The 24,410-nt window shown below is 38.8% G+C and overlaps 1 protein-coding gene across 7 annotated transcripts in view; it reads right to left on the bottom strand.

The window, feature by feature from the left end:
* Nucleotides 1-24,410, bottom strand: part of NOL4 (nucleolar protein 4) — a 190,692-nt gene that overhangs the window by 138,113 nt on the left and 28,169 nt on the right. For 5 of the 7 annotated variants that reach the window (XM_040081638.2, XM_040081648.2, XM_040081612.2 and 2 more), the window contains exons 2-5: nucleotides 16,354-16,503; nucleotides 5,829-5,940; nucleotides 5,207-5,319; nucleotides 602-734 (exon numbers count right to left, since the gene is read on the bottom strand). In XM_040081638.2, coding sequence (XP_039937572.1) covers nucleotides 602-734; nucleotides 5,207-5,319; nucleotides 5,829-5,940; nucleotides 16,354-16,425 — 430 coding nt within the window. In that variant the 5' untranslated portion in view covers nucleotides 16,426-16,503. Of the gene's footprint in view, nucleotides 1-601; nucleotides 735-1,074; nucleotides 1,153-5,206; nucleotides 5,320-5,828; nucleotides 5,941-16,353; nucleotides 16,504-24,410 lie in introns of those variants that run through there. The other 2 variants (XM_040081658.2, XM_040081674.2) reach the window with 1 other exon arrangement.

The raw sequence follows: 24,410 nt of genomic DNA, 5'->3' as shown, positions 1-24,410 counted from the left end.
AAGACTACACACCTGTACACCTCCAATGAAAAGTAAGTCAGTTTTATTTCTGATCAAAAAGCAGTTTTGTGTTGTAAACAATAAACAATTAACATTCAAATGTACAATGCTGCTCGCTGTTTTCTCCTCTTTTGCCTCCATTTCTCCATAGGAATTTTTTTTTTTTCATCCTTTCTTCTGGATATCACATTCTAGTTCCCCTCTCCCAAATAACCAGCTTTTGTGACACTACTCTCCCTGCTTCTAAAAACAACTTTCTCAGCTTTCTGGGTTGCCTCAGAAAGGTTTGAGTTTCATTTCCTTTTATGCCTGTGGATGGTCACACTACATATATATATATAGATAAATAATAAGACAATACTACTTAAAATATAGTGGTCTAAGCACTCACCTGTTGCATAAGCAACAAATAAACCTGACACACACACACACACACACACACCCCCCCCCAGTTTCTTCTTCATTCTGAGGTATAGGGAACACGTATTTCAAATTACCTAATGAAACACACTGTGAAGAAAAGCAAATTCTAAATGAAAGCACTAAATGGGAAAAAAAGACAAGGCTATGCCACATTCTTTGCACAAAATGAGAGCCTTACCATCCTGCTGGCCCTGAAGGTTCTGAGGACTTTGCATTCTCTCCTCCAGATTTGAGCTGAGGTCAGAGTTCACAGCTGACATTCTAGTTGAGTCACTCATATCAAACTCATCACTTTCTATAGAACTTTCATCCTGCAAATGAAAAGAGAACGTCACAAAACACTGTTCACATTATATGCACAGTTCATTCTCTTCCCATCTGCTTCACTCACACCCAGTGTTGGGTGTAATCATGTTAAATATTTTTGCATATAAGAAAACAAGCAGAGCACATAAAGAAGAGGAAGGAAAATACAGCATTCATGTGGTATGATAATCTGACAAATGTAATTTGTTCAGCTATGAGGATACTACATAGTAGTTCCATCATGTATTCCAGAAAAGAATTGGTAACTAGAGACTCCATACCAAGCCCTTGTTATACAAATTTGGCTGAGGAGACCTCCCTATATTCCCTGCCTGAATCCTTTACCTTTCCCACACACAAATCAGTAATCCTGTGAATGACCACTGTCCTGGTTTGGGCTGGGATAGTTAATTTTCTTCTTAGTAGCTGGTACAGTGCAGTGCTTGCATTTAGTATGGGAATAATGTGATAATACACTGATGTTTTGCTTGTTGCTAAGCAGTGCTTACTCTAAGTCAAGGACTTTCAGTTTCCCATTCTCTGCCAGCGAGCAGATGCACAAGAAGTCAGGAGGGAGCACAGTCAGGACAGCTGAAATGGCCAATAGGTTATTCCATACCATAGAGCATTATTCCCAGTATATAAGCTGACCAGAGGCAGACTGGCTGGGCATCATTCACTGGGTGATGAGGAATTTTATTTGGCATCACATGTCTTTCTTGGGTTTTGTTTCTCCTTCTCTGTCTCTCCTTTCATTACAATTAGTAATCGCAGCAGTGTCAGTAATAGTAATATATTTTACTTTGTTTAAATTATTAAACTCTTCTCATCTCAACCCCTGGGTCTTTACTTTTTTCTGATTTTCTCCCTCATCCCACCAGAGTGGGTAGAGTGAGCAAGCCACTACATAGTTCTTAGTTGCTGGCTGGGGTAGTAAGAATCCATGCTCAAATTCCCTTGACATGATGTCACACTTACACTGTGCTTAAAGAAGCATCTATGAAAATGAGAAATCCTATAAAACTTCTGAACACAGTCATGACAGTCAGTGGCGAATAAAAGTAATATAATCACAGGAGAATCACTGCAAATTTATTCTTCATTCTACATTTTTAATATGATTTAGCCATCAAGTCCAGTTACAGAGCATTTAACAGGGATGATAAAAGGGTAAAAAGTCCTGATCATTATCCCCATTTATAAAAGAAAACAGTTTTAGACGCAGTCCAGAAAATATTAAGATACATATTTGACTTCAGTTGCTTCAGTCCCACTGAAGTTCACACACCCACTCATGGATTAGAAATTAAGCATCCACAAGTCTTGCTCTGGAAATGGCTGAGGCAATGGCAATGTACAAACCTAAGGCAGTCTATTTTCAGTAACATTTCTGAGATGGTTACTCCTGTTAAGAGGAAAAGTACTCAAAAGAACTTAGAGGAAAAGATGGCAAATAGTTTTGTACTTCCTGAAAATGTTTGAAATATATATATATTATTTTTTACATTTTTTTTATCAAAACAGCACAAGACAGGATTCTGACTATTTTTCTAGGCTGTTCACCAGAACTGACCTAGAAAAACAGCAATCTCTAGAACATGATTTACTGTGCACTTGTTGTGAAGTGGATACTACAGGTATTAATATAGCTGATTGCTTCTTTCTGAGCGTTAGACACTTGAATCAGTTCCTCCGCTGGGTCTCAGCAATGTTTCCAGTTTGCATGGACATTTCCCTTGTTTTCAGAAAGGAAGTTCCCTGCAGTAATGACTCATGTTAAATTAGATGAAGTACTGCAAATGCCAGTCAGGAGCAAGAGTGGGAGAACACACACGGTGAAGCTGTTCTGCACTGCCGCAGCAGGACAATGACAAATAAGGAAATAAACATATCTTGTTCTCAGGGATTTGTGAAAACAGCAAACGGATGAGCGAGGGCTTCCCTAACAGGCACCTGTCTGTCTAGCCTTACATAGCAGCACCCCAGTTACAGCAGCAGCAAACACCCAAACACTGCCCTCACAGATAAACGCCGGTGCCCACCAGTCTCCTGCTCCAGACAGACAGGGCCAGGACACATGCCAGATGGGTCTGAGGTTTAGGGAAAATGCACTCTGCTTGTTCAAAGAGCAAGATAAGAAAACAAACTCCCCCAGACCTTCTGGATTGCTGTATCTCTGTTAAAACTCAGGGGTTTTTCTCATTGAATCCTGCAGAAACCAGCAAGCAGCAGCTTGCATATATCAGTTCTGAGGTTAGGCATTTTGATGGGCTCACAGAAAGGGAGCTCTGGCTGACACTTGCATAGTTATAAAACAACACACATAGGCAGTCTCTGTTTGCCTACAGCACTGCAGGCAGCCTCCACTTCACTTCCCAAACTGTGTAAACCTCTGTCTGAATCTGCAGGGACACATGGGCATGGGAGCAGAAACTGAGAACCACCAGCATCTTTATAGCAGCTGCAGCACACTCTAAATTCCTACACAATGGTGAGTTCTCCTGTTAGATGAAGCATGTTTTCCTCTCATCAATGGCCTCAGCCTAAAAATGTGGAATTGGAGATGAGAGAAATAGTAGATTTTCAGTCATTGTGCAACCTACAGTGGGATCCAAGTTTACTCCTGTCTCAATTCCACACAAGAATAGAGATATGATTGATTAAATCTTTCCTACAAATCCAAGCCTGTTTTAAAAGTGCTGAAATAGTTTGAACCAGATGTCTTCCTACTTTGTACTACAAGATTTTCACTGTCATTTTGTTCTCAGGGCAACAAATGTACAGCCCGAGGGAAAAAGAAAACCTTGGCAAAACTGTGCTTTGAGAAAAGACATAAGGATTATCTTGAGAACTTTCCTTGTGCCCACTCTTTCCTGGAAAAGTTATTATTACTAAAACATACAAAAAATTACTTTCATAAATCCAGAACTTTCCTTGTGCCCACTCTACCCTAAAAAAGTTTTTATTACTAAAACATAAAAGAAATTACCTTCATAAATCCACTGCTGCAGGCATTTCATATACAGTAACAACAGAGCTGCAAAACTGAGCTGAGGCAGAGAAATACCAAGTGAAATTAAGTCCTGCTGCCTCCCTATCATTGCCACTGGCTTGTATATGAAAAACCGGTGTAACAAAATTTCAGTCATCAGACCAGAAAGACTACACCAAAACATTCAGGCTACAGAAGCTCTGTGGCATGGGGTCCTGATCCAGCACAAGTGCCTGACCCTGTTGTGGAAGCAGTAATTTGCAAAGGAAAAAGGTGTAGAAACCAAGGAAACCTTTAATTCCAAAGACTACTGCAGAATAAAGTTTCTTCTCTCCTGCTACTTTAAACACTACTTCCAGATGCCTCAAATAATCAGGAGACTCAATAGAAGGAAAAGATGACCAGGATGTATTTATGCATGAAGGACTTTGAGTTGGGGATCCACCCCTACACCCTCTGCAATTAAAAAATAGGCCAAATTGAAACAAGAATCCTGATATTTGTAGAAGAGTAGTGAAATCCCCATTCCAGGGAGTGTTGAATAATTCATGAAATCTTTACCAACAGCCCATATCTGCTTATTGGGAAAACAAATCTGGCTGACTCTGCACAAGTCAGAAGTCAGCCACAGTCTTGACATAATCCAGCTGTTAAGGTTGTTTTTGAAGGCTTTCTTTTTTAAAAAATATCTTGTAGTTGGACAGGCAGGCACAGAATGCAGAATTGTTTTTTGGCTGGCACATAGCTGAGCTTCTCCTTGTCAGTTTAAATGGTAAATGAACAAACTTCTAGCAAAATGAGGTTACAAATAATTTGATATGTCCCTGTCAATTGATGAAGCACTTCTTAAGATCTGGGAAAAGTCTGAATAAATCAGAGAAAGCAAACAATCTTTGAGAAGAAATAAGTAAAATTCAACCAAATTCTCTCTGAGTAAGCTTCATTCTCAGTCTACTTCTCCTCTTTCTTTTTTCTACCTTTTTATTCAAAATTTCAAAAGCAACTCTTAATCTTATTTACTACTACTGCTCTCAATGAAGTTTTCAGCTGATGTTGCCAGGACCTTCATCACTGTCAGTACAATGTGTTGCATCATGGCTGCTAGCCTTGTGAACACCATGGCAGCCATTTCAGCTGTTGATGGTACTGGTTTCTAAAAGCAGACAATGGAAGGCACTGCTGGGCACAGAAGTAAGCCTCAAGTGAACATGCTGCCCACATCACTCTTTCCACTGGTCCAGTGAAAGCGCACCTTCAGGCAATTCAAAGTACAGCTCACTAACCTCAATCACAGAAGGGGCCATAAGTCATGATATTTTCTCTCAAACTGACTGCTTGAAAACAACCCTGCCTTGGCTTCAGACTGACTGTTTCAGCAACAAAATTATAAAGATAGGATCAACAATCATCTTCAGCTTCCTCAAGGACAAGTACAAAAGAACGCAGGAGAACAGAAAAACAAAGTTAAAAGATTTCAGTGTTTACCTCATCTTGCTGTGAATTTAGTAGCTGCAACTTCATGTGTTTCATATAAGCCATAGTAATGGGCATGTTGTAATCAATCATACTGGTCACCAAAGTTGGAGGTTTTCCATTATCTGCAAAAAAATAGTTATTATGCATTATATGTTGATTGTGGAGGCTATGTCAGCCTGCTCTGCGGTCAAAGTCAGACTGTTATGCCATTTAGCTCTAACTTCTGCCTTTTCAATTGCTTGTAGGCTGTACAAGTGGAAATTTCCCAAAGAAAAAGGAAAACCAAGATCGAACCCTGAAAATTGATGAGTTCTTCTACCCTAAATGACTACAGCCCATATACTCTATCTATTCCTTATGCTTAAGCTCCCATACAAACATTTCTATAGCAAAATAAATTATTTCCTCCAGATAAAATCATCTTTCTATTGAGGGTGCAGATGGCATTACACTCTATCCTTAATGAAAGCAGAAGATTCACTACCTTCCAGCTTAAGTAAATGAGATGATCTGACTTACTGAACTGTTACAGTCTACCAAATTTATATGAACCCTCACTTAAGCTAGGAAAGTAAAAATGGGTATTAGAAATAAAATTACTTTACATGCCACTATTTGACACTAAAACTACCTTTATGATCCGCTCCATCTGGGTTTAAATGCATTCTTTTCTGGCACTCTGAGCAGCTCATTAGAAATCGTGTCACCGCTTCTCTCGGTAGGAAGGCATAGGTCTCTGAAATCTGAAATTAATAACAAAATATAGGTGTTATTATGTAAGCTGATTGAGCATGATTTAACAGATCTGATCATCATATTTCCAAATAAGGCACATTACCTTTTAATGCCAGGAAGCACTATGAAAGCATGTTCTGCATACTATGTAGGATTTAAAGAAACATCTCTCCAATCTGTCTACTTATCATCTAATGGCTACTAACAGTTGGTACTGAACAAAATTCCACATATCAAGGGGGGTTGTTTTCTGTTTACAGTTCATTTCAAATTCCTTTCAACAAAAAGATTCATACATAATAGCTATCCCTCTGTGGAATGGTATCAAAAACCGCTGAAGAGAGGCCTTTTTTGAATAGTCAATGCCAAAAATAAAGGCACTTGTCTTATGTATTCCATTTATTTTTTTTTTGTAACAATACATAGACAGATATTGGACTTGATGCATTAGCAGCAATGAAGGTTGCCTTACTATTTTAACTTTGTACTTGAATGTTTTGTAAAAATATTCTTCTAAAGCTTGTGGTTTCGTACTTTGGAGTACCTACATTATTTTTACTAAAAGTTTAACAGTTTTGAACTGTGGTACTGGGCTGCATCAGTGAAACAGTTGATTTTAGAGACTCTGCTTTACCTGGCAATATCTTGAAACAACAGATTTTAGTTTTTTCCTGATTTCAATAAAATCATTGTTTCTAACCACATACTCACAAGCAGACACCAGAGGGATTTTTTTCTCTTTTGAAAGGGAGAGGAGGAAGCAGTTGTTACTGGTTTTAAAGACTGCATTCCCCCCACCCCAAAGGATGCATCTCTCTTTATGGACATTTTGCCTTGCTGAAAAGGACCCAGAGGCTGGTGCTGAAAATGAGCTAACAGCATACTCTCTGTTCATCTGATCACAGACAAACTACATCTCATACTGGCTACTTTAAGTGTATAGCCAGCAGATCAAGAAAAATTATTATCCCTCTCTACTCAGTGCTGGTAGGAAAGCAGCTGGAATAATGTGCTCAGGCTTCCCCTCACAGTTCACAGTTCCCATCCACACTTCAAGAAGGCTGCTAAGAAGCAGGAGATGGCTCTGAGCCAGACCATCAGAGCAGCTGAAACCTAAAGGAAACCTTGAAGGAGAGATTGAGGGAGATAGATTTCTTTCATGTAGGTTATGAGGCCAAGAAAGATCTAATTGTAGCCCACCACTGCCTGAAAGGGAGTTAAAAATCTGTAGAGAAAAACTCTTTATAGTGTATAACCACAGACACCAGCGGTGTCTTGGGACATTCAAACCAGACATCAGCAGAAACTGTTACACTCCGGTGTGCTGGAGCAGCTTTATCAGATCGGTGGAGTTTGATAAAAACACCCAAACTTGGATGTTTTCAAGCCAATAAAAGGCAAATCCATGGGTTTTTTTCTGTGATTCCTTATACATGTTGATGTATTTACACTGAACAGTTCAAGTGTTGTAATGAATCTCTAGCCTCCTTTTTCCCAACAGTGGTAGCTATCTTATTTTGGAGATAATGCTTAAAGAAAGACCAAGTCCCAGCAAGAGACATTAAGAGAATGAGTTGTTAATCTGCTTGTACTCTCCTACTGTAAAACCTACAGCAAGATTTGATTTCCTATCAAGCACTATGTTGAGATGTAAGCCTCAGTAGGAAATGAAGAATGGAGATGATGTGTATGAAAGTGTGGCTACAGAAAGGCCAAGATCACTATTTAACTGGATGCAAATGTTGTCCAAATTACTTCTGCCCTTCACAGGGGTGCTAAGAGGAGGAGGAATGGCCAGTTTTAACTATCTTACATTCTTCTACTTGGCTTGTCCCCTACTTAACCTGTGTTGAATCTTACATTTCCTAAAACTCCGTGGACCAAATTTATCAGTGGCAGTATTTTTGAAAATAGGTGGAGTTTTAATTAGTGTCTGTTGACGTGACATGTGTCAAATCAATACACAGAAATGATGCATTATAAAATAAGAAAGCAAAATATACCATCATGTTTATAGCATGGGGTTTTAGGCTGTTTAATGTTGTTGTTTTCATATATAACAGAAATATTATTGGGGAGGGAAAAGAGAATTAGTATCAAAGCAAATATTGTTCTGTGATGGAAATTGGCAAAGATTTTTTTCTGGGCCTAAAACAACTTTTCTGAAAATTAAGGCACTAAATGAAGCCACTTTTGAATGGGAGGTCCTACTAAAAATATATTTTTTGATTATTTTTTCCTGGTTTTTATACCCACAGAATAGATACCTATTTACCTTTCTAAACATGAAAATACCGGTTATACTCATGCATTATGACAACTAAAAAAAGAACCCAAAATCAGCTAGAATTTGGCATTGAAAAAATTGGAAAGTGCACATACACAGCAACCTCTCTCTTATAACATTTAACACGTTTAGCACAGTATTGAAATTAATGGAGCTTACCAATGGATTCATTAGTCCCCTGCATTTGATAGGAATGCTCCATTTATTCTAATCAAGCATCTCTGTCAAAATTCCAGTTCTGCTCAAACAAGGTGAAATTCCTCCATGAAGAGAAAGTGAGCTAAGGCCCAGATTTGATAGGTATGCTCCACTAACTATAAGGGAACTGGGTTTTATAACCAAATTTGTCCACAGAGCAAATGCTCGTGTCTCCAACCTCCCACTGCAACACAGTTTTAAGGATGCCCTTCCCTAAATAACTCCAGATTTCACTGACTTCCACCCCTGTTTATTTTATAATTTGAATCAATCACTGGCATTCCTAGACTTCAGCCTGTATAAATTGGTATAACACAACAGGAATCACATTAAAAGAGATACATAAGGAGCATAACCCACAACGTTCCTTATTCTTGTTGCCTGAATATATTGAAAAGAAAGGTCTCTCCAGCCTTCACTGCCAGAAAGCTTATGAATTTTCTCCCCCCAACCGCACAATTTCACACCCCCAGACTTTTGTCTGCCTTTTATCTCTGCTTTATAAGATGCAGATAGCCACTGCTTGTTCTGGACAATCTCTGAACCAGCTGTAGCCAAGAAATGCTCAACCAAATTAGCACAAGGCTGAACATAAAAATCCTATATTTCAGCTGGCAGTAGAGATTACCAGGTTGTGGACAAGACTGGACTGATATAATTCATGGAGCTGGCTTGCATGTGAGTGTTTCAGAGCACACACAACCTGGAGGCCTATGACACTTTCTAAGTAATTATACAGAAATACCTGAGTGGTTTGATTTCATCAGGAAAAATAATTTCTGTCCTTTATTCTGTCCAAAAGAAGAAAGAAATTACTCAATCCTTGCTGATGCTGCATCCTCTCACTGCCTTCTATGGCCCAGCTCCTAGCCCTCTTATCAAGTCTATTAGCTAATAAAATATATAGCCAGACTATCTTTTTTTAGTGATGTGTTATAAAAAAAAGAATATTGGTTTACTGTAAATCCATGTTAAAAAAAAAAAAAAAATGCACATGCTTCTACGTTTTAAGAAAAAAAAAAAGCTAGAAAAAAAGTAGTGGGGGATATTGCATTATTTACATCCATACTCTGTATGGACTGGCATATTTTTGGCATGACTTACAAGAAACTTCTCATGCCCATGCCCATTCCAATCAAAGACCAATGAGTGCTGATTTACCATATTAATAAAATTACTTAGATTTATTTTAAAAGAAAAATTATAAGTATAGTTTTCTCAAATATATAAGCTCTAGAAATATCCTTATGGAATTCCTTACTCTTACTTTATTGCACATGAGTAGATCTTCTGCTGCTTGTAGAGATGTGTTATCTAATAACTAGATGAATTCTGTATCATGGAGAAATCAGAAAAACAGCAGATTCTAGTAGGTTTGTGTTAGGCATTGTGTACCAGGTATAGCTATTATAGCTATATTCTTTTTTACATTGTAAAGATATATGAAGAAGAAACACATGAAGATACGAAGAAGATGATATGAAGAAGAACTTCCAGAGCATTAAGCAAAAAGTGCAAAAGTTACACAGGTTTTGTTTTAGCCTCAGAAATTATAGGATAAGAAGCAAGCACTTCCTAACAATACAGTCCATGCACATCTAAATATGTTTTCCTTTAACTCTGAATTGAGAGGAAAATTAGTTGACTTCAGTGGCTTCAGAGCCAAAGCTTTTATGATCTTACTTTACCGTTAACAAAAAGTCTTCAGTATATTTTGACATATATGACTGCATCCAAAACATTGCCCAGCAATGAAGGCCTGTCTAGGCTTGTTTATTGGATCTCATGAAGAGCACAACTAGTACAGGCAAGTAATCCACTACCTGAGCATGTAATCTGATTTACATTGGAGCTAAGCAATGAATGTCCTAATTGTCTGTGAGAAGCCTATTGCATTCCTACTGCATCACTACAGGCAGGGAAAAGAAGCAAAGTCTCCTTTATGCTCTCCCATACTCAGATGATTTAAGTGCAGGATGTTGTGATGATGTAGCTTTCAGAGCTAAATTTTTACTTGGAAAATTAACAAGTCCTAAACTGAAAGGCAGATTATAGGACACATATGGCAGAGTAGGAAAGACAAATGTGAGGAGAGGGAGCGAAATTTTGCAAGAGAACCTATTAACCTCTAAAAAATTAACATGGAGGATGAATGTCTGGAAGATACAATGTGTCAGAATAGAGACTTTGCCTGTGTGTTTGTATTTTTTTTAATTAAGGAGGGTAAAGGGGGGAAAGATGGTCAAAAGAAGACTCAGGAGGACGGAAAGAGAGAGAAAGACAGGGATAGAGTGAAGATGGTAATCTGTCCTGGGCCCATAGCCATCAAACCAGGTGGCAGAAATTGGTTTCTTGATGACAGGAGGGCAAGCTAGCCAAGGGAAGCCCTCTCCTTTCCTCAGCAAGAGGTCAGAATAGAGGGATGACATAGGAAATCAGATCTGTCACTGCTGGGAGTTTTATCAAGAGCTCACTACCCCGCTACAATGTGGGAAATGCTGTTCGCTAATGTGCTAAACTTGCACTTCACAGCTCCTTTCCCCTCTCTCCCCATACAGCAGAAGTTGCTTTCTGTGAGGGAAGCAATGGGAAACACCTGCTAGTGGGACAATTGCCAGGACACTGAACACTCGCCCTTTGCAAAGAAGCAGGAACAAGCTCATAGAGTAAAAGTGTGCGGGGCTTGGCTGTTTTGCCATGCACACAAGAACGGTGCGCAGGGAGAATTTAAGGATGCTAAGGTCCCGCACAAAGCTCAAGTTCTTCCACTTCCCCAAGGACAAAATCTGTCCTGTACCGAAACCAGCCAAGCCCCAATCCTGCTTTAGCCCTGTTTGATCAGGAAGGAGATGATGTTATCTCACAGTGCAACCTGTCAAAAAATTATTCCCTGAGGAAAACACACTCAGTGTGATGCTGACGGGGGACTCACAAGCACATTCCTGTTTTGGGAGGAAAAAAGAGTAACCCCTTGCTTCTCAGTCTCTGAAAACCTTTTCTTAGGCTGACAGGAGAGATGGGAAGCTTCTCAAAGTCTTGATCAAAAATCAAGAAACATTTATCACTGAAACAGTTGGATGAGGCACAAGACCCCAGACATTCCCATATCTATCTGATGAGAGTCTTGTCTCAAGCTACTTTCCCTTAACACATTAATACCTCCCCCATGTTTTACAAGCCTGCTTCTTCCAGCTCATCAACCCAGTTGCTCTATTTTCATCCTTGGGTTGGGAGTCTCATCAACCAACCCATTTCACCTGCTGAGACATGACAACCCTCACTTACAATTCAAGTTCACTGCTGTAATGTTTCAAGGTTTTGCACAGAGACTCACAGGCTCAACAGACAGATCATCCTTCATAGTTAAAATATTCTAATAGAATACATACATAGAATTAAAGGTGCTTAAGGTAGCTAATGAGACTTAGACACAGTTCCCAGCTAGATGGTGTTGTGGGAAAATGTGTCCAGATGTAACATAGAAAGGTGACGCATCTCCTCAATTGTTAAAATGAATGAAAATCTAATATCTTTTTTAAGCATATTTAAACAAAGTAAGGAAAATCAAATCTATTCTGAAATATAGGGCTTAATCCCTTCATCTGGCCTGACACTAACTATAGCTGGGTGTGAGAGGTAACACAAATGTTTTAGGTCGCCAGCCTCATCACAGACCATTTGCTCTTCTTGAAAAGTGTAATAAGGCTATTTTTTCCCCGTTTGCAGTGAATCACAGAGTTGTCCTGACAGCTTGAGCCTGTTGCTTATGCTGCTACTGTAGCCACAAGTTTTACCAGTTACTCCCACCTCTGATATACCCCTAAGCACTAGTATTTAAGCTGTAGACACAGATGAATAGCTTAAATCAAGAAATGTAGTTCTACAAAGCACAGAAAGCCTGCTATGCACTTGTTGCATGCCTTTCCCAAATACACCAGATGGATTCTTTTCCGGAACACTTCTCTCCCATGCATCCCCATCCCCAGTTTGATACCACAGTTCTCCTTTCAGAGTGGGATGCCTATATAAAAATAACTCCCTGAGAACACAGATTGAAAAGTACTACCCCAAAGCAAAGCAGTTCCTCTTAGACATTGAGGTGTGGCAGCAACTGCTTGTGGAGATATCCCTGCGAGATCCCGGTACTTTCTCCTAACTTTGCCTGCATCAGCATTTCACTCCACCTGCTGTGAGGCCCAGCAGAGGACCCAGGGGAATGTAGGACATGGACCTCTTTGGGTACCACTGCTTTCCCTTGCCCTGAGGAACATGCTCTTTTCACCTTCTGCATCTTCCTAGTCACCTGTGCCCCTGCGGAGCAGTTGACTTGGCCAGGCTTTGGGTCACATATCCTGCCTTTGTGAGGGAATTATCTCCCAGATCAAGACCTCAATGTTTTCCCTGTTTGTAAACTTCCCTGGAAACTGGGAAAATAGCTAAGAGTAAAAGCACCATATTAACTATTCCTTCAGTCTGGCATACTTTGGATATGATTTAAAATTCTTGGTTTCATTTTACATGTATAAGCCAGGTCTGGGTTATTTGCTGGTATGGATCTACCTGAAGTTATGTTGGCAAGGAACACAGCACACCAATCTTACCTTGTATACAAGTCAGGCACCCAAAATGAACACAAAACCTGACAGCTAAATAGGATACTCCTCTGTTTTGCATATTTTTAAGGTTACTCTCCCTCATCCTACACACAGAGTTTATACAAATCCCTATGTGTCTTGTAGTGGGCAGAGGAGAAGAGAATGGGACTTTATTCTAAACTTAAATATTGAAGGACAGATATTTTCCTCATTTATCTACAGGGTTTGTGTCAAAAATCCTAAAGTTCGAGCTTGGTACATTGCTGGCCCAATTAAAATGGAAAGACTCTTTCCAGTACTCTGCTCTTTAACAGGTCTGAAGCACCACATCCTATTTATCTGCCTCCACAGCGCCGGTGTAGGAAGTTCCACACAAATCAATCAGTTGTAAAAATATCATGCATTTCCACACAGTTAACATAAACAAGGCAGTGCAGATTCCCCTGAATTCGTCAAGTGTTCTGAACACATTTTTAGAGAGACATTCTGACGTGTTTTAGCACTCCAGCATCCAGGGTGACTCTATCAAAAATTAAAAAGACTCTAGCTACACTACATTTGTTACTCTATGTAAATGCAGACTAGTTAATGAAGTCACCTTTGACAATTTCCTTACTTTTCCAATCATTCTTGAGCGTATTCAAAACTTTGAGTGCAGCAAGTTCACTGTTGAAAATGAAGCTCACACAGATATAAGCAAATTAATTACCTAAAATTGATATGTCGCAATTCTCACGGGTTATGCCATTAATTTTTTCAGGAATACTTAGGTACTAAAAATCCATGACAGTATTTATGAAGTTCAGAAGTTCAGGAATTTTGTACCAAAATTGTGGTTTTTTTCTTGTAATTTCTCTGTTAAAAGGTTTTGGTTATCCAGTGAGAGAACAGAAACAATGTGACCATATGCCAGGGGTAAATTACAAATAGCAATTGCAGCATACAGTTTGTGAACCACGTCTCCTACAAGAGTTCTTCACTCCAGCCATTTGGTGAATACTTATGCATGATTAATACATGGAGAGATCTCAAGGATGATTCACTTCTGACATGTGAATAAAGAAACAAGACTAAATTAATCTTGTTCCAGATTCACTTAATGAAATTAAACCCCGCCAAAGTACTTCAGTTTGATTTATAAAGCTTTTAGAGTATCATGTTTTGGGAGACAGTTACCCGAGATATTACCCTTTTCCTCCTTACAGTGCCACAAAGGAGGTAGATACTGCATGGCTTCCTGGAACAGACTGACACTACAGCTCTTAATTTTACTAAAGGCATTTTCATGGACAGGTCCAGTAAAGGAGCATGGGTTTCCCCAGATGGTCTGGTAGAGTTTGCTGCCTGTTTACTTATCCTAATTCTTATGTCAGAATAGAGAGCATTGAATTGAAATTTGTTTCTTCTGGAGTCTTTTTTCCATTTTTTAAATCTATGGAAGTCTTTTAAAATTATATATGTGAATCCTGTCACTGGGAAAGATGACTCAATGCCCTTGATAAATTAATATACAATTAAATTAATGGACTGATAATGTCAAAAACTTATATTTGGGCATCCTTAACAACGCAACGGGCTCATGTCTCAATTGCAATAAAAGTTGACAAAAGATAAAACTATGGTGTAGGCTACTGAATCTGCACAAGTAGTTCTTCTCACTGAAGTTACGCTAGTCTTTCACACTATTCACAGTAAACAAATTTCTTATCTGACCTGCAATCATGGGATTCTTACAGTAGTAAATATTATACCTGGCACACATTTGTGGGATCATGACTTGAAGTATTGTATTTATAGTTGGCAGCATTCCCTATAACTGTATATTATTCTAAGACGTTTGTGACCTATACCTTCGAACAGCCTACTGAGGTAAAAGAAAATAGAAAGATAAAGGTCAATGGAAAATATCACTTTTCTAATGCTTTCTGAAAGAGAAGACCAAGTATCAAAATGGCTGAGGTGCAAGATGAAAATTAATTTAGAGAGTTTGCGTTAGTTCACCCTGAAATAACACTTCAAGCCTTACAAAAGCACACCCAGATGAAAGATGTCTTTATAAGACTATCTTAAGGTCAATACCTCTGGGAACAAATTATAAGAAATTTTGCCAAGAGCTTATCCCACAACAAACCATCTGAAATAGCCTATAAATAAAATATCTGTGAAGGGATTCACAGATACAGAGAAAAGATTGCTATATGGGAGAAAAAACAGTAATGGAAAAACAGCTGTTTCTCACAGACAAAATTGAATCAGAAATCTGGAGTTTCCCCATTCTGATGACCTCTGATGAAAAAAAGCTCACATAACTGCAGGCTGTTTTTAAGATGAAGAACTGTGTTCAGGGTGATAGGTCACCTCAGGGCCCTGTCCACAGCCCCCTGCCAGCATCATCCCACTGGGACCAGGGGGAGAGATGCCTTGAATGCCCTGCAGTCTGGCCAGGGGTGTGTGATGGGCCCTGGCTGGGCCCCCTGCCATGCTGGGGGAGCCCCTGGTGCTTTTCAGAAACCGGAAACAGCTGGGCAGGTGGGTCAGGATCAAGCTCTGAGTGTGCCTGGCACTATCACAGACCTGCACATGGAAAGTTGGTCACCCAAATCCAGGCAAGACCATGCATGTTAAGCACCTTAGGAAAGTGTAGCAAATGTTTCATTTGTTCTCCATAAGACAGTAAAGTGTTATATTTGTGTCACTAATCACAAAAGCTATTTATAGCTATTTTAAGACTGTACTGATGCAATTAAAATTTTAGAAATAATATTTTCTCTCTACCTAGCCAGTTTATGCAGGTATGGGAGGTGCCCCTTCAACACTTTCCTTATTGTACCTAGTAGTTTTCCAGCCCTTTGAATTTAGGACATTTACAAGTTTTCATACCTTTAAACCACTAAGTATTACTTAGTCTGTGGCAATAAATTATAAGGCACCTTCATTTATATGCTGAAATACAGCAATCCATTTAGCCAAGTTGTGACAATACCTTCTAAGTCTTCTTTAACACTTCATCCATTTAATAGCAATTAATGAATACAGAGCTATTAGAAAAATTGTGAAATCTTTATAGAAACAGCAAATTCTCGTCTTGTACCAATGAGAGAATCTCTAGTGAACTCAGTGGATGTGGCCCTTACTACACAGCAAATGTGATTTCTAAACAATATGTTTTCATATACTTATGAAAGATCTCTGAAATCAGTTTTAGAGTTGAGGGTGTCAGCACCAATGTAGTTGAAAAAAACCCCACTAACATCATGCCATGTGACTAAACCCAAATAACGCAAACTTTTAGAGATTTGTGTTCACTTTCAGCAGGTTGTTTTTTTTTTTTTTTTACTTACTGCTTTATACGTTCTCTTTTGTCCAGCATGTTTTCTGATTTGTTCTCCATTGGGCCCAGTTTCAACATGCATGGAATAGATGATGTCAAAGAAATCTTCTACGACGGCCACCCGCCGTAAAGACAGCTTCTCATCTACACCTACTCCATCCTGAAAAGAAAGAAAAGAAAAAAAAAAGGAAAAAAAAAAAGAAAAAGAAAAAGAAAAAAAAAAAAAGAGAGAGAGAGAGAGAACAGAAAAAGTAAGGGAGACAAGATGAATAGATAAATCATTATAATCATGAGACACATTGTCCTTTTTTAGAAGGGAGTTAAAGACCCATTAATATCTGAAGATCACCCACCCTGCAAATAACAGACAGAGCATTGTAGGAAAGCTGCATGATCAGAAGGATCACACAGATCCTTGCAAGCAGCCTATTTTGCCAAACCAGGGCATTTGGCCTCTTGAAAGGAAGCGATCTTTCACTTCAGTATTTAAAAAAACAAAACAAAAAGTATCTGTGCTTCTTTCACCAAATGCACAAACACGATTCAAAGGCAGAAGCAGACCCAAACACATAGCACCAAAACGCATTATGTGGTTGTTAGTAAGGATGCAACAGCTCTTTTATTCTCTCATTCCCTTCCCAGTAAATCTACGCCTAGCATTTCATAAAGGTGTTTAATAAAAGGTTTACTATTATGAATGCAAAGGAAGTTGTTATAAACAATTTGCCCCCACGAAAATTGTCGAAGACATATTATATGAAAACATACATGAGGAAAAGAAAGGGATGTTTTAAATATTTTCTACTTTTGCACACTGATGTCCAGTTGGAAGGAGTGGAAAAGTGAGAACCTAGCATCTGATTTTCAGAAGTGATAGTGTCATGGAAGCTAAAGACTTCTGAAAAGAAACAGTCCTCAACATCTATGAAATTAACCAGTGTAGCTCAGCTCCTGCCTTTCTAACAGAACCATCCATGTTAGGTTTTGCTTGTTTTACAGATGCCTATGGACTCAGTTCTAATGAAGGAGCAGGAACTGGGACTCTTATTTTTCCAGAATAGATATTTATCAAGCAGGCTGCAATTTGATACAACACCAGTATATGAAGAATAAAATAAGAATGGCCAATTCACTTACACTCCAACACTGTATTTGAATTTAGATCTTTGGAGGCAGCAGTATAACCTAACATTCATTGTGTATTTTCAGCAATAACAGTGTTCCAAACTGAATATATTTTATAATATAGATTACTGCTTGTTTAATTCATGCCTCAAGAAAACTGATTGGGCACTTCTATAACAAAACACATGCAATTATGGCTGCAGTGACCAAATAAAGACAAAGATGAGAAATTAAAAGGTAATAATTATGTATGACTCCCACTTGCTGTCCCCCTGGTGATAACTTCTTGCTAACCCACCCCACTAAGTTTGCTGTGTGTGGACAAACATGATTCATTTTTCTCACTCCCCCTATTTTTATTCCAGCCCACTTCAATTTTTCATATATTTCAAAGAAAGAAACCAAATAATCCCAACGGCTCCAAAGATCCCCCCAGGATGACACAGAGGAGCTATGACACATTCCCAGTAGCAATGGAGAAACTGTCAATGTCTTTAGAGCATAACCTTCTAAATGTGCATTATTCCAAGTGATAGAGGGTTGGGAGGTGTTGAAAAACTACCATCCAGACAGGTTACACCCTGTCTTGCTCTACTGTGCTCAGCCTTCTTCAGAGAGGACCCTGCCCAAAGCTACGCGGTCTCTTCCATTGTGTTCTTTATCCCCAGGAGACAGCTGGACCTGGGCAGAACCCTGGCACATGTGCAATGAGAGGACTGCCACCGTTCTGATGGAAATGACTGCGCTGAGGATTCAGGGTGGAAGAACCTAAGGAATTTGCAGGGCAATCTCCACCGCAGGTTAAAGCCTCGGATCTGCTGGGAACAGTTGCTCTGAGAAAGGTGTGAAGCTTGCAGCCCATGATCAGTCACTGACCACCAGCTCAAAAACTTTGTGGCCTTGTGACAGGTTTTCATTTAAGCATCTTTAATAACTTGCTTGATTCTATCCACCACCATTGCCTACTACTTTTTAAAAAAATTTCATTAGAGATAGGCCCAACATCAAATTCAGATCTTTGCAAGCTTTAATCTTTAGGGGAATTCACATGTGAGCTCTGTTGGGGGGCCCATCTTCAATCATTATTTTCTCACCACCCAAACAGCACAGTAGGATCCCTGATGATTTCAAACACTCTTATTATGACGATAGTGTTATCTCACACTGCTCTCTGAATGCTCAGAAGTTTATAGTGTTGATTAACTGACAAAGATTTAATCTGTTTATTACTAATGGGTTTTGTTTTATGAAATTTCCTACAAGGGAGCTCTCTTTTTTAATTAAAAAGAAATGCATTACAACAATATTAATTTAAAACTTGAGATGCCACCTCAGCAGAGCTGACACATGCAAACATTATTAATACATTTAAAGAAGAAACTTGGAAATTAAACTAATTTTGCTGCTTTTGGTGGCCACAGTGTGCAGTGTTCTCTCTCTAATGGTCGTCCTACCTCTCTGCCCAGACATGGACACCCAAAGATTGGCAGGTATGGTATGATCCGGGGGTGCTCCTGAAAGGGTATTTCTCCATGTAGCTGACTAAATCAATAAGCACTGCTAGAACTTCTAAAAATGCACAGAAGTAAAGTCTGCACAAATTAAGCCTCCTAACTGAAGTGCTAGAAAATGAATACAAACTTTCCAAACCTTTTCAGTCAAAAAGGATAGGAAAGAAATGCTTTAAAGAGAGTAGAAACTGCTTCAGAAGAGAGGGCTATAATTCAATATCTACATCTAACTTTATCTATATGTAACTTTAGTGGAGCCTGGACATGACTAAGTTGGCTTCACCCTGCTTGGTGCTGTCTAAGACAGAAAGGTAGACCCTGATTCAGAACACCTGCAGTGATACAGAAGGTGCCAAGGTGCTGTGAGTGATCTGTTCAGTTCACCCAGCAGCACACAACACTGGGCAGAGCTGTAAACCTTAACTGCAGAAGCAATACACCAGATGAGTAATTTGAATAAGGTAGCTACTTACTGACATTTTTCATATTCCACATTGACATCCCAAAATGTAAAGAGCTGGGCAAATGATAAACATCAAATCTCCATTTAAACCATGAAGTCTCTGAAGTGGATGCAGTTTTATCAGGCTTTCCTGCCATATGCCATTACACTACACTTTTATCCTGAAATTGTTATTTTAGAAAAGCATTAACAAAGCAGCTTGGCTTTATAAGCTGGCTTTGGGTAAAAATTTTCACAGTGCCTAAGGGGACAGTTTTTTAGCCTCAACTAAGGCTAAAAAAAAAACCTGAATGAGAGAATGCATCGTAATGCTATTCCCGTAACTGAAAGGCTATGAAATGTCCACAAGGGACAGGACAAGTAATAGGCTTAAACCACAGCACAGGAGATTTACATCAGACATTTGGAAAAACGTACTATTGATGTGGATAGTCTAGTACAGTAATAGTTTGCCTGGGGAGGCTGTGGGATGTATGTCACAGGAGGATTTTGAGACCAGGTTAAGCAAATATCTGTCAGGAATAGTATGAGCAAATCCTGTCTTGGGTAGACTAGATATTAATTGAGTTTCTTCTTGATAGCTCTAGGAAGCTTAAATACCACTTTCAAAGTGGCTTGGGCAGTAACAACTCTGGAATAGCAAGGGGGATATTTATAAATCACTGAGGTGTTTTTAGGACTTTTACTCAGCATAGAAAGAGTCCAAGCCTCACTTTCAAAAATTACTTAGGAATGGAAGCCTCACTGAATGCTTTACTTCAAGCATTGGACTTTCACTCTCAAATCTTTCAGGCCATTTTATCTCTCTCCTTTTAGCCCTCACTGAGGTGTGCCATGTCCTGTCCTAAACCAGTTGTCCCAGATGCCTCTCTGGCCAGCAGTGCGACAGACACACAGTGTGACAAACTACATTCATCCTTATGATGAATTATGCCGGAGTGGTTTCAATCTCCATCAGTGAGATGTTACTTCATTTTACTCTTTGCATTACAAATTTTCCTATTTACTCTTGGTTTTACATATATCCAGAGATCTTCCTATGTTCTTCGGATACAAATAAAGAAATGTTTCTTTTCATTTTCAGAACTAAAAAAAACATTTGTACTCTGAGATTAATGTTGCTTCCCTGTTTGTGTTTTAGATATCTAGATAAAGAATAAACTTCTGAACAGAAGTGAATTTTACATAGAGTTGTGCACCTCCCAGAATGAGCTAAGAATCCCTTTGAATCAGTATGGCTGGGGAGACAGTCAGTCTCTTTTATAGACGTTGAATCTACATGGCTTGTCAGAGTAAAGAAAGGAAGAAAGTTCGCCAGTAAAGCAAATAGATAAAACTCTTAAGGCAGCAAAAATATCTATTAAATGAAAGGTTGTCATTTTTATAGTTACTTTGCAGAGGAGAAAAAAATTTAATGCAAGCCTTTAAAATTAATGCCACCGAAACAAAAGTGCTTGTAATTCCTTGCTTGAGAATAGCTGCCCCATCTCCTGTTGAAATTTCTAGGAGGAAATAGGTTTCATAAAACACCCTCTTGCTTTGTGAATGAATATAACTATCAGCATCTTGACAGTGTTTGAAAAATATTCCTATAAAGACATGATAGATGGAAATAGAAAATAAAAGGAAAGTCTTGGTTGGTAGTTTTATAGAAAATGTTCAGGTCTATAAAAACCTCTGCTGTAAAAGCATCAAAGCCAGAAGCACCTACAAAACATAAGAAGCAGATGCAAATAACAATACACCTAAATATTTCATTACTTAAAATAAATCACATATAGATCACAAATCTAAGACTGCTTTGAATGCATAGATACGATGTGCAACACTTTTCTCGTATAATCAGTTCAGACAGCAGCAGAGTTAAAGCTCATTTATGTCCTCACACCTCTGCTGACTCGTACCACATTTTGAATTTCCCCTGGATGAGAAGCAAAGTCTTTTGCTGACTTTGCAAAAGTCACCTTACCCTGAATGAAAAAAAATTTAGCTCATCACCCTATGCATTGTTTGTTCATGCACAATGAGCTCCTGACATGATTGCATGTAGATGTTTTACTCCCTCAGGGTTCAAGAGAGGAAAGTTTTGTATGGAAAGTGTTAGGAGGAAGCAATGGTAGTTGATGTATAACATGAACCTTATATATCTGTCTGCAGAAATAATTCAAAACAAATTAACAAATTGGAAATCCCACTGTACATTATTTACTTTACTTGCTTGTTCAGTAACTAAAAAGATTGATATTTAAAAATAGGGGTGACCATTTCATAATGCCTCTTACTCTCACAGAAATGGACAAATTGCTTCAATCAGCCCATGTATTTGAGCTCCCAGATTATGAGTACATCCATTTGAATATCTGACTCATTCCTGTCAGCACAGTGAAAATCCACAAGAGCAAAAGTTATTAGTATTTGGTAGCTATTATTAAGTAGCCTAAAATAAAAAAAAAAAAATAAAAAAAATCATTTCTATCCAGTTCCAAATGGAAAGCTTCTATAATAGCAAAAGGGATATTTATTATTTGAAATTTACAGTTTCTGTTCCTCATTATATCATGTTTGAACAGCAAATCTCATTTTTTACCAGCAGATGGAGACAGGAAAAATCAGAGTTATAATAAAACAGATATACACCAGAACCATTTCCAGCTGACAAGTTCCCCCTTCAGAAAAAAACATACACTACAAGAGCTAAACAAATAAGCTAGGACGTGGCAGCAATGAGTCAAACTAATTGTAGACATAGATCATGAGAATAAAGAGAATAAAGTGAATTAAAATGGCACATTAATTCACCCTTTGAGATGAGAGATTAAAACTAAAAAACAGACATAAACTTTTGGTGTATTATGAAAGCTGTAGGTGACAAAAAGTCCTCTTACTGGACTAGCCTGATAGATGAGTTCAAAACACCCAATACACAAAATCAATAATGAGCAGAAGTCCCTTTCTCCTTTATCTCTTGAACTGTAAAAGCTGATGGGAAAGCACCAAAGCCAAATCTCTGTCCATAAACAGTGAGGGGTCAATGCTGAGTGCCATATAAGTCTAAAACATCCCACCCAAAACGGCTATCCTACTGAGTCATTTCAGGTGAGGCCATCATCTGGGGGGGATCACTAGCTCCATTAAATTAAGCTCTAGCAAGTAGAGAGAATGGGTTGTGAAACTCAACTTGCCAGCTTCCTGTAAAAGGAAGGTCTGTCACCTGTCTTTCCTTGAAATAAAATAGGCCTAGAGATTATATCATGATACACAAAATATTTTGAAAGGTATATATATTTTCAGAGGTTCCTTTGGCTTGAATAGGATAATAACCTGGCCAGTGATCTCTGAGATAAGTATTTAATGCTCTTTCCATATTAAAGGGCAAAAACTTTTCTATCTCATCTTTCTTCAGAAGTGTATATGGATGGTAAGAGGCAGAAACTCATGCACAGGAAGCTCCACCTGAATATGAGGAAGAACTACTGTGCAGTGACCATGCACTGGGACAGATTGCCCAGAGAGGGTGTGATGTCTCCCTCACTGGAAATAATCAAGGATGGTGTGGATGCAATCCTGTGCTTTAGGTGTGCTTTAGGATGACCTTGCTTGAGCAGGGAGGTTGGACCAGATGGCCACAGTGGTCCCTCCCAACCTGACCCACCCTATTACTCTGTGAAAGGTAGACCTACCATCAGTGAGAATGTAGAAGATGCTTGAAGTAAAACACAGAGTGCATGTACTGACTCTTGTGCCTCCTACCAAAACCAAGAATGGACATGGGAAATAAGAGGTAATTTCAAAAAGATGCCAGCACTAAGAGCCTTGAAGGAATGGCAGGAAACCCTGTGAGGAACACAGGACAGGCAGAGCCCTGGTTGCAGTTCACTTTTCACAGTTAGGAGTTGCTTCTTAACTGAAGTCTGAGTACCCTTTTCCCTCAGAACCTGATTCTTTCTTTTCCTTTGATGTTTAAACATTTACACAACCCTTCTGAACAAAAGCGGGTCAGAAGCTGGGTCACACTTCACTGTTTGTGAAGTCTGTAGCTGCAGGCTAACCAAACACCACGAGCTGGATCTCCATCAGCAAGCAGGGCACCGCAGGAGCAGCACATCTGCGGAGCAAAGCACATGATACCAAGGAGCTCATGCCACACCGTAAGCATTTCAGGATATCTCTAACCTGGACCTCTGCAATGGACACAATTCTGGTCACAACCCAGTAGGTGCATGTCGATCAAATGCCAGTTTTCTTTCACTGAAAGGATTCTGTTTATATATTGAAAAATATTATACGGAGAAACAAAGCCCAGCAAGCATGGTCAAGAGCTTTGTTCCAAAGAAATACTCATTTTCCAAACTAAAATGCCAATGTAAATGCAGACATAGCTTCCTTAATAAGGCAACAACATAGGATTCTTCATACACACATATTGTGAAGAACATCACCCAAACTGATGAGAAAGATATATAACTACCTAGCTCAGGGACACACATAGCCTTGGTGTGAATCAAGAGATCAGAGAGAAACTGAACAAACATTGTTCAGTGTTTGAGAGACCTTACTTGCCACATTACTCCTTCTATGTCTCCCTCTCTAGAAAATTCTTGCCTACTCAGTATGTTAAAATAATAGATGATGCTTCCATCTTTACATGCAGTCTGATATCAGCTGGACTTTTTTCCTTTATTTTTTGATAGAAAAAGAAAATTAATGCTCTATTCTGTCTACAAAAGTTTGTTGAGTTTAGGACATGAAAAAGTAACCCAGGCACTACATGCATCATTATTGAGTGAAGTGTATGTGACAATTCCAATCGAACCAAAGCTAGAATTGGACACAGAGAGAGAGGAAGAGCACCTACAACACCAGCAGGTGAATGGCAGTTTGCATTTCAAAGCTGAAAAATTATGGTCAATTTATAATAACAATAACAAAACAAAACCTGCAAATTGTAAAAGAAACTAATTTCTTGAA

Source organism: Hirundo rustica, chromosome 1 (assembly GCF_015227805.2).
Source record: "Hirundo rustica isolate bHirRus1 chromosome 1, bHirRus1.pri.v3, whole genome shotgun sequence".
Taxonomy (NCBI): domain Eukaryota; kingdom Metazoa; phylum Chordata; class Aves; order Passeriformes; family Hirundinidae; genus Hirundo; species Hirundo rustica.
This window is presented reverse-complemented; position numbering and strand designations above follow the sequence as displayed.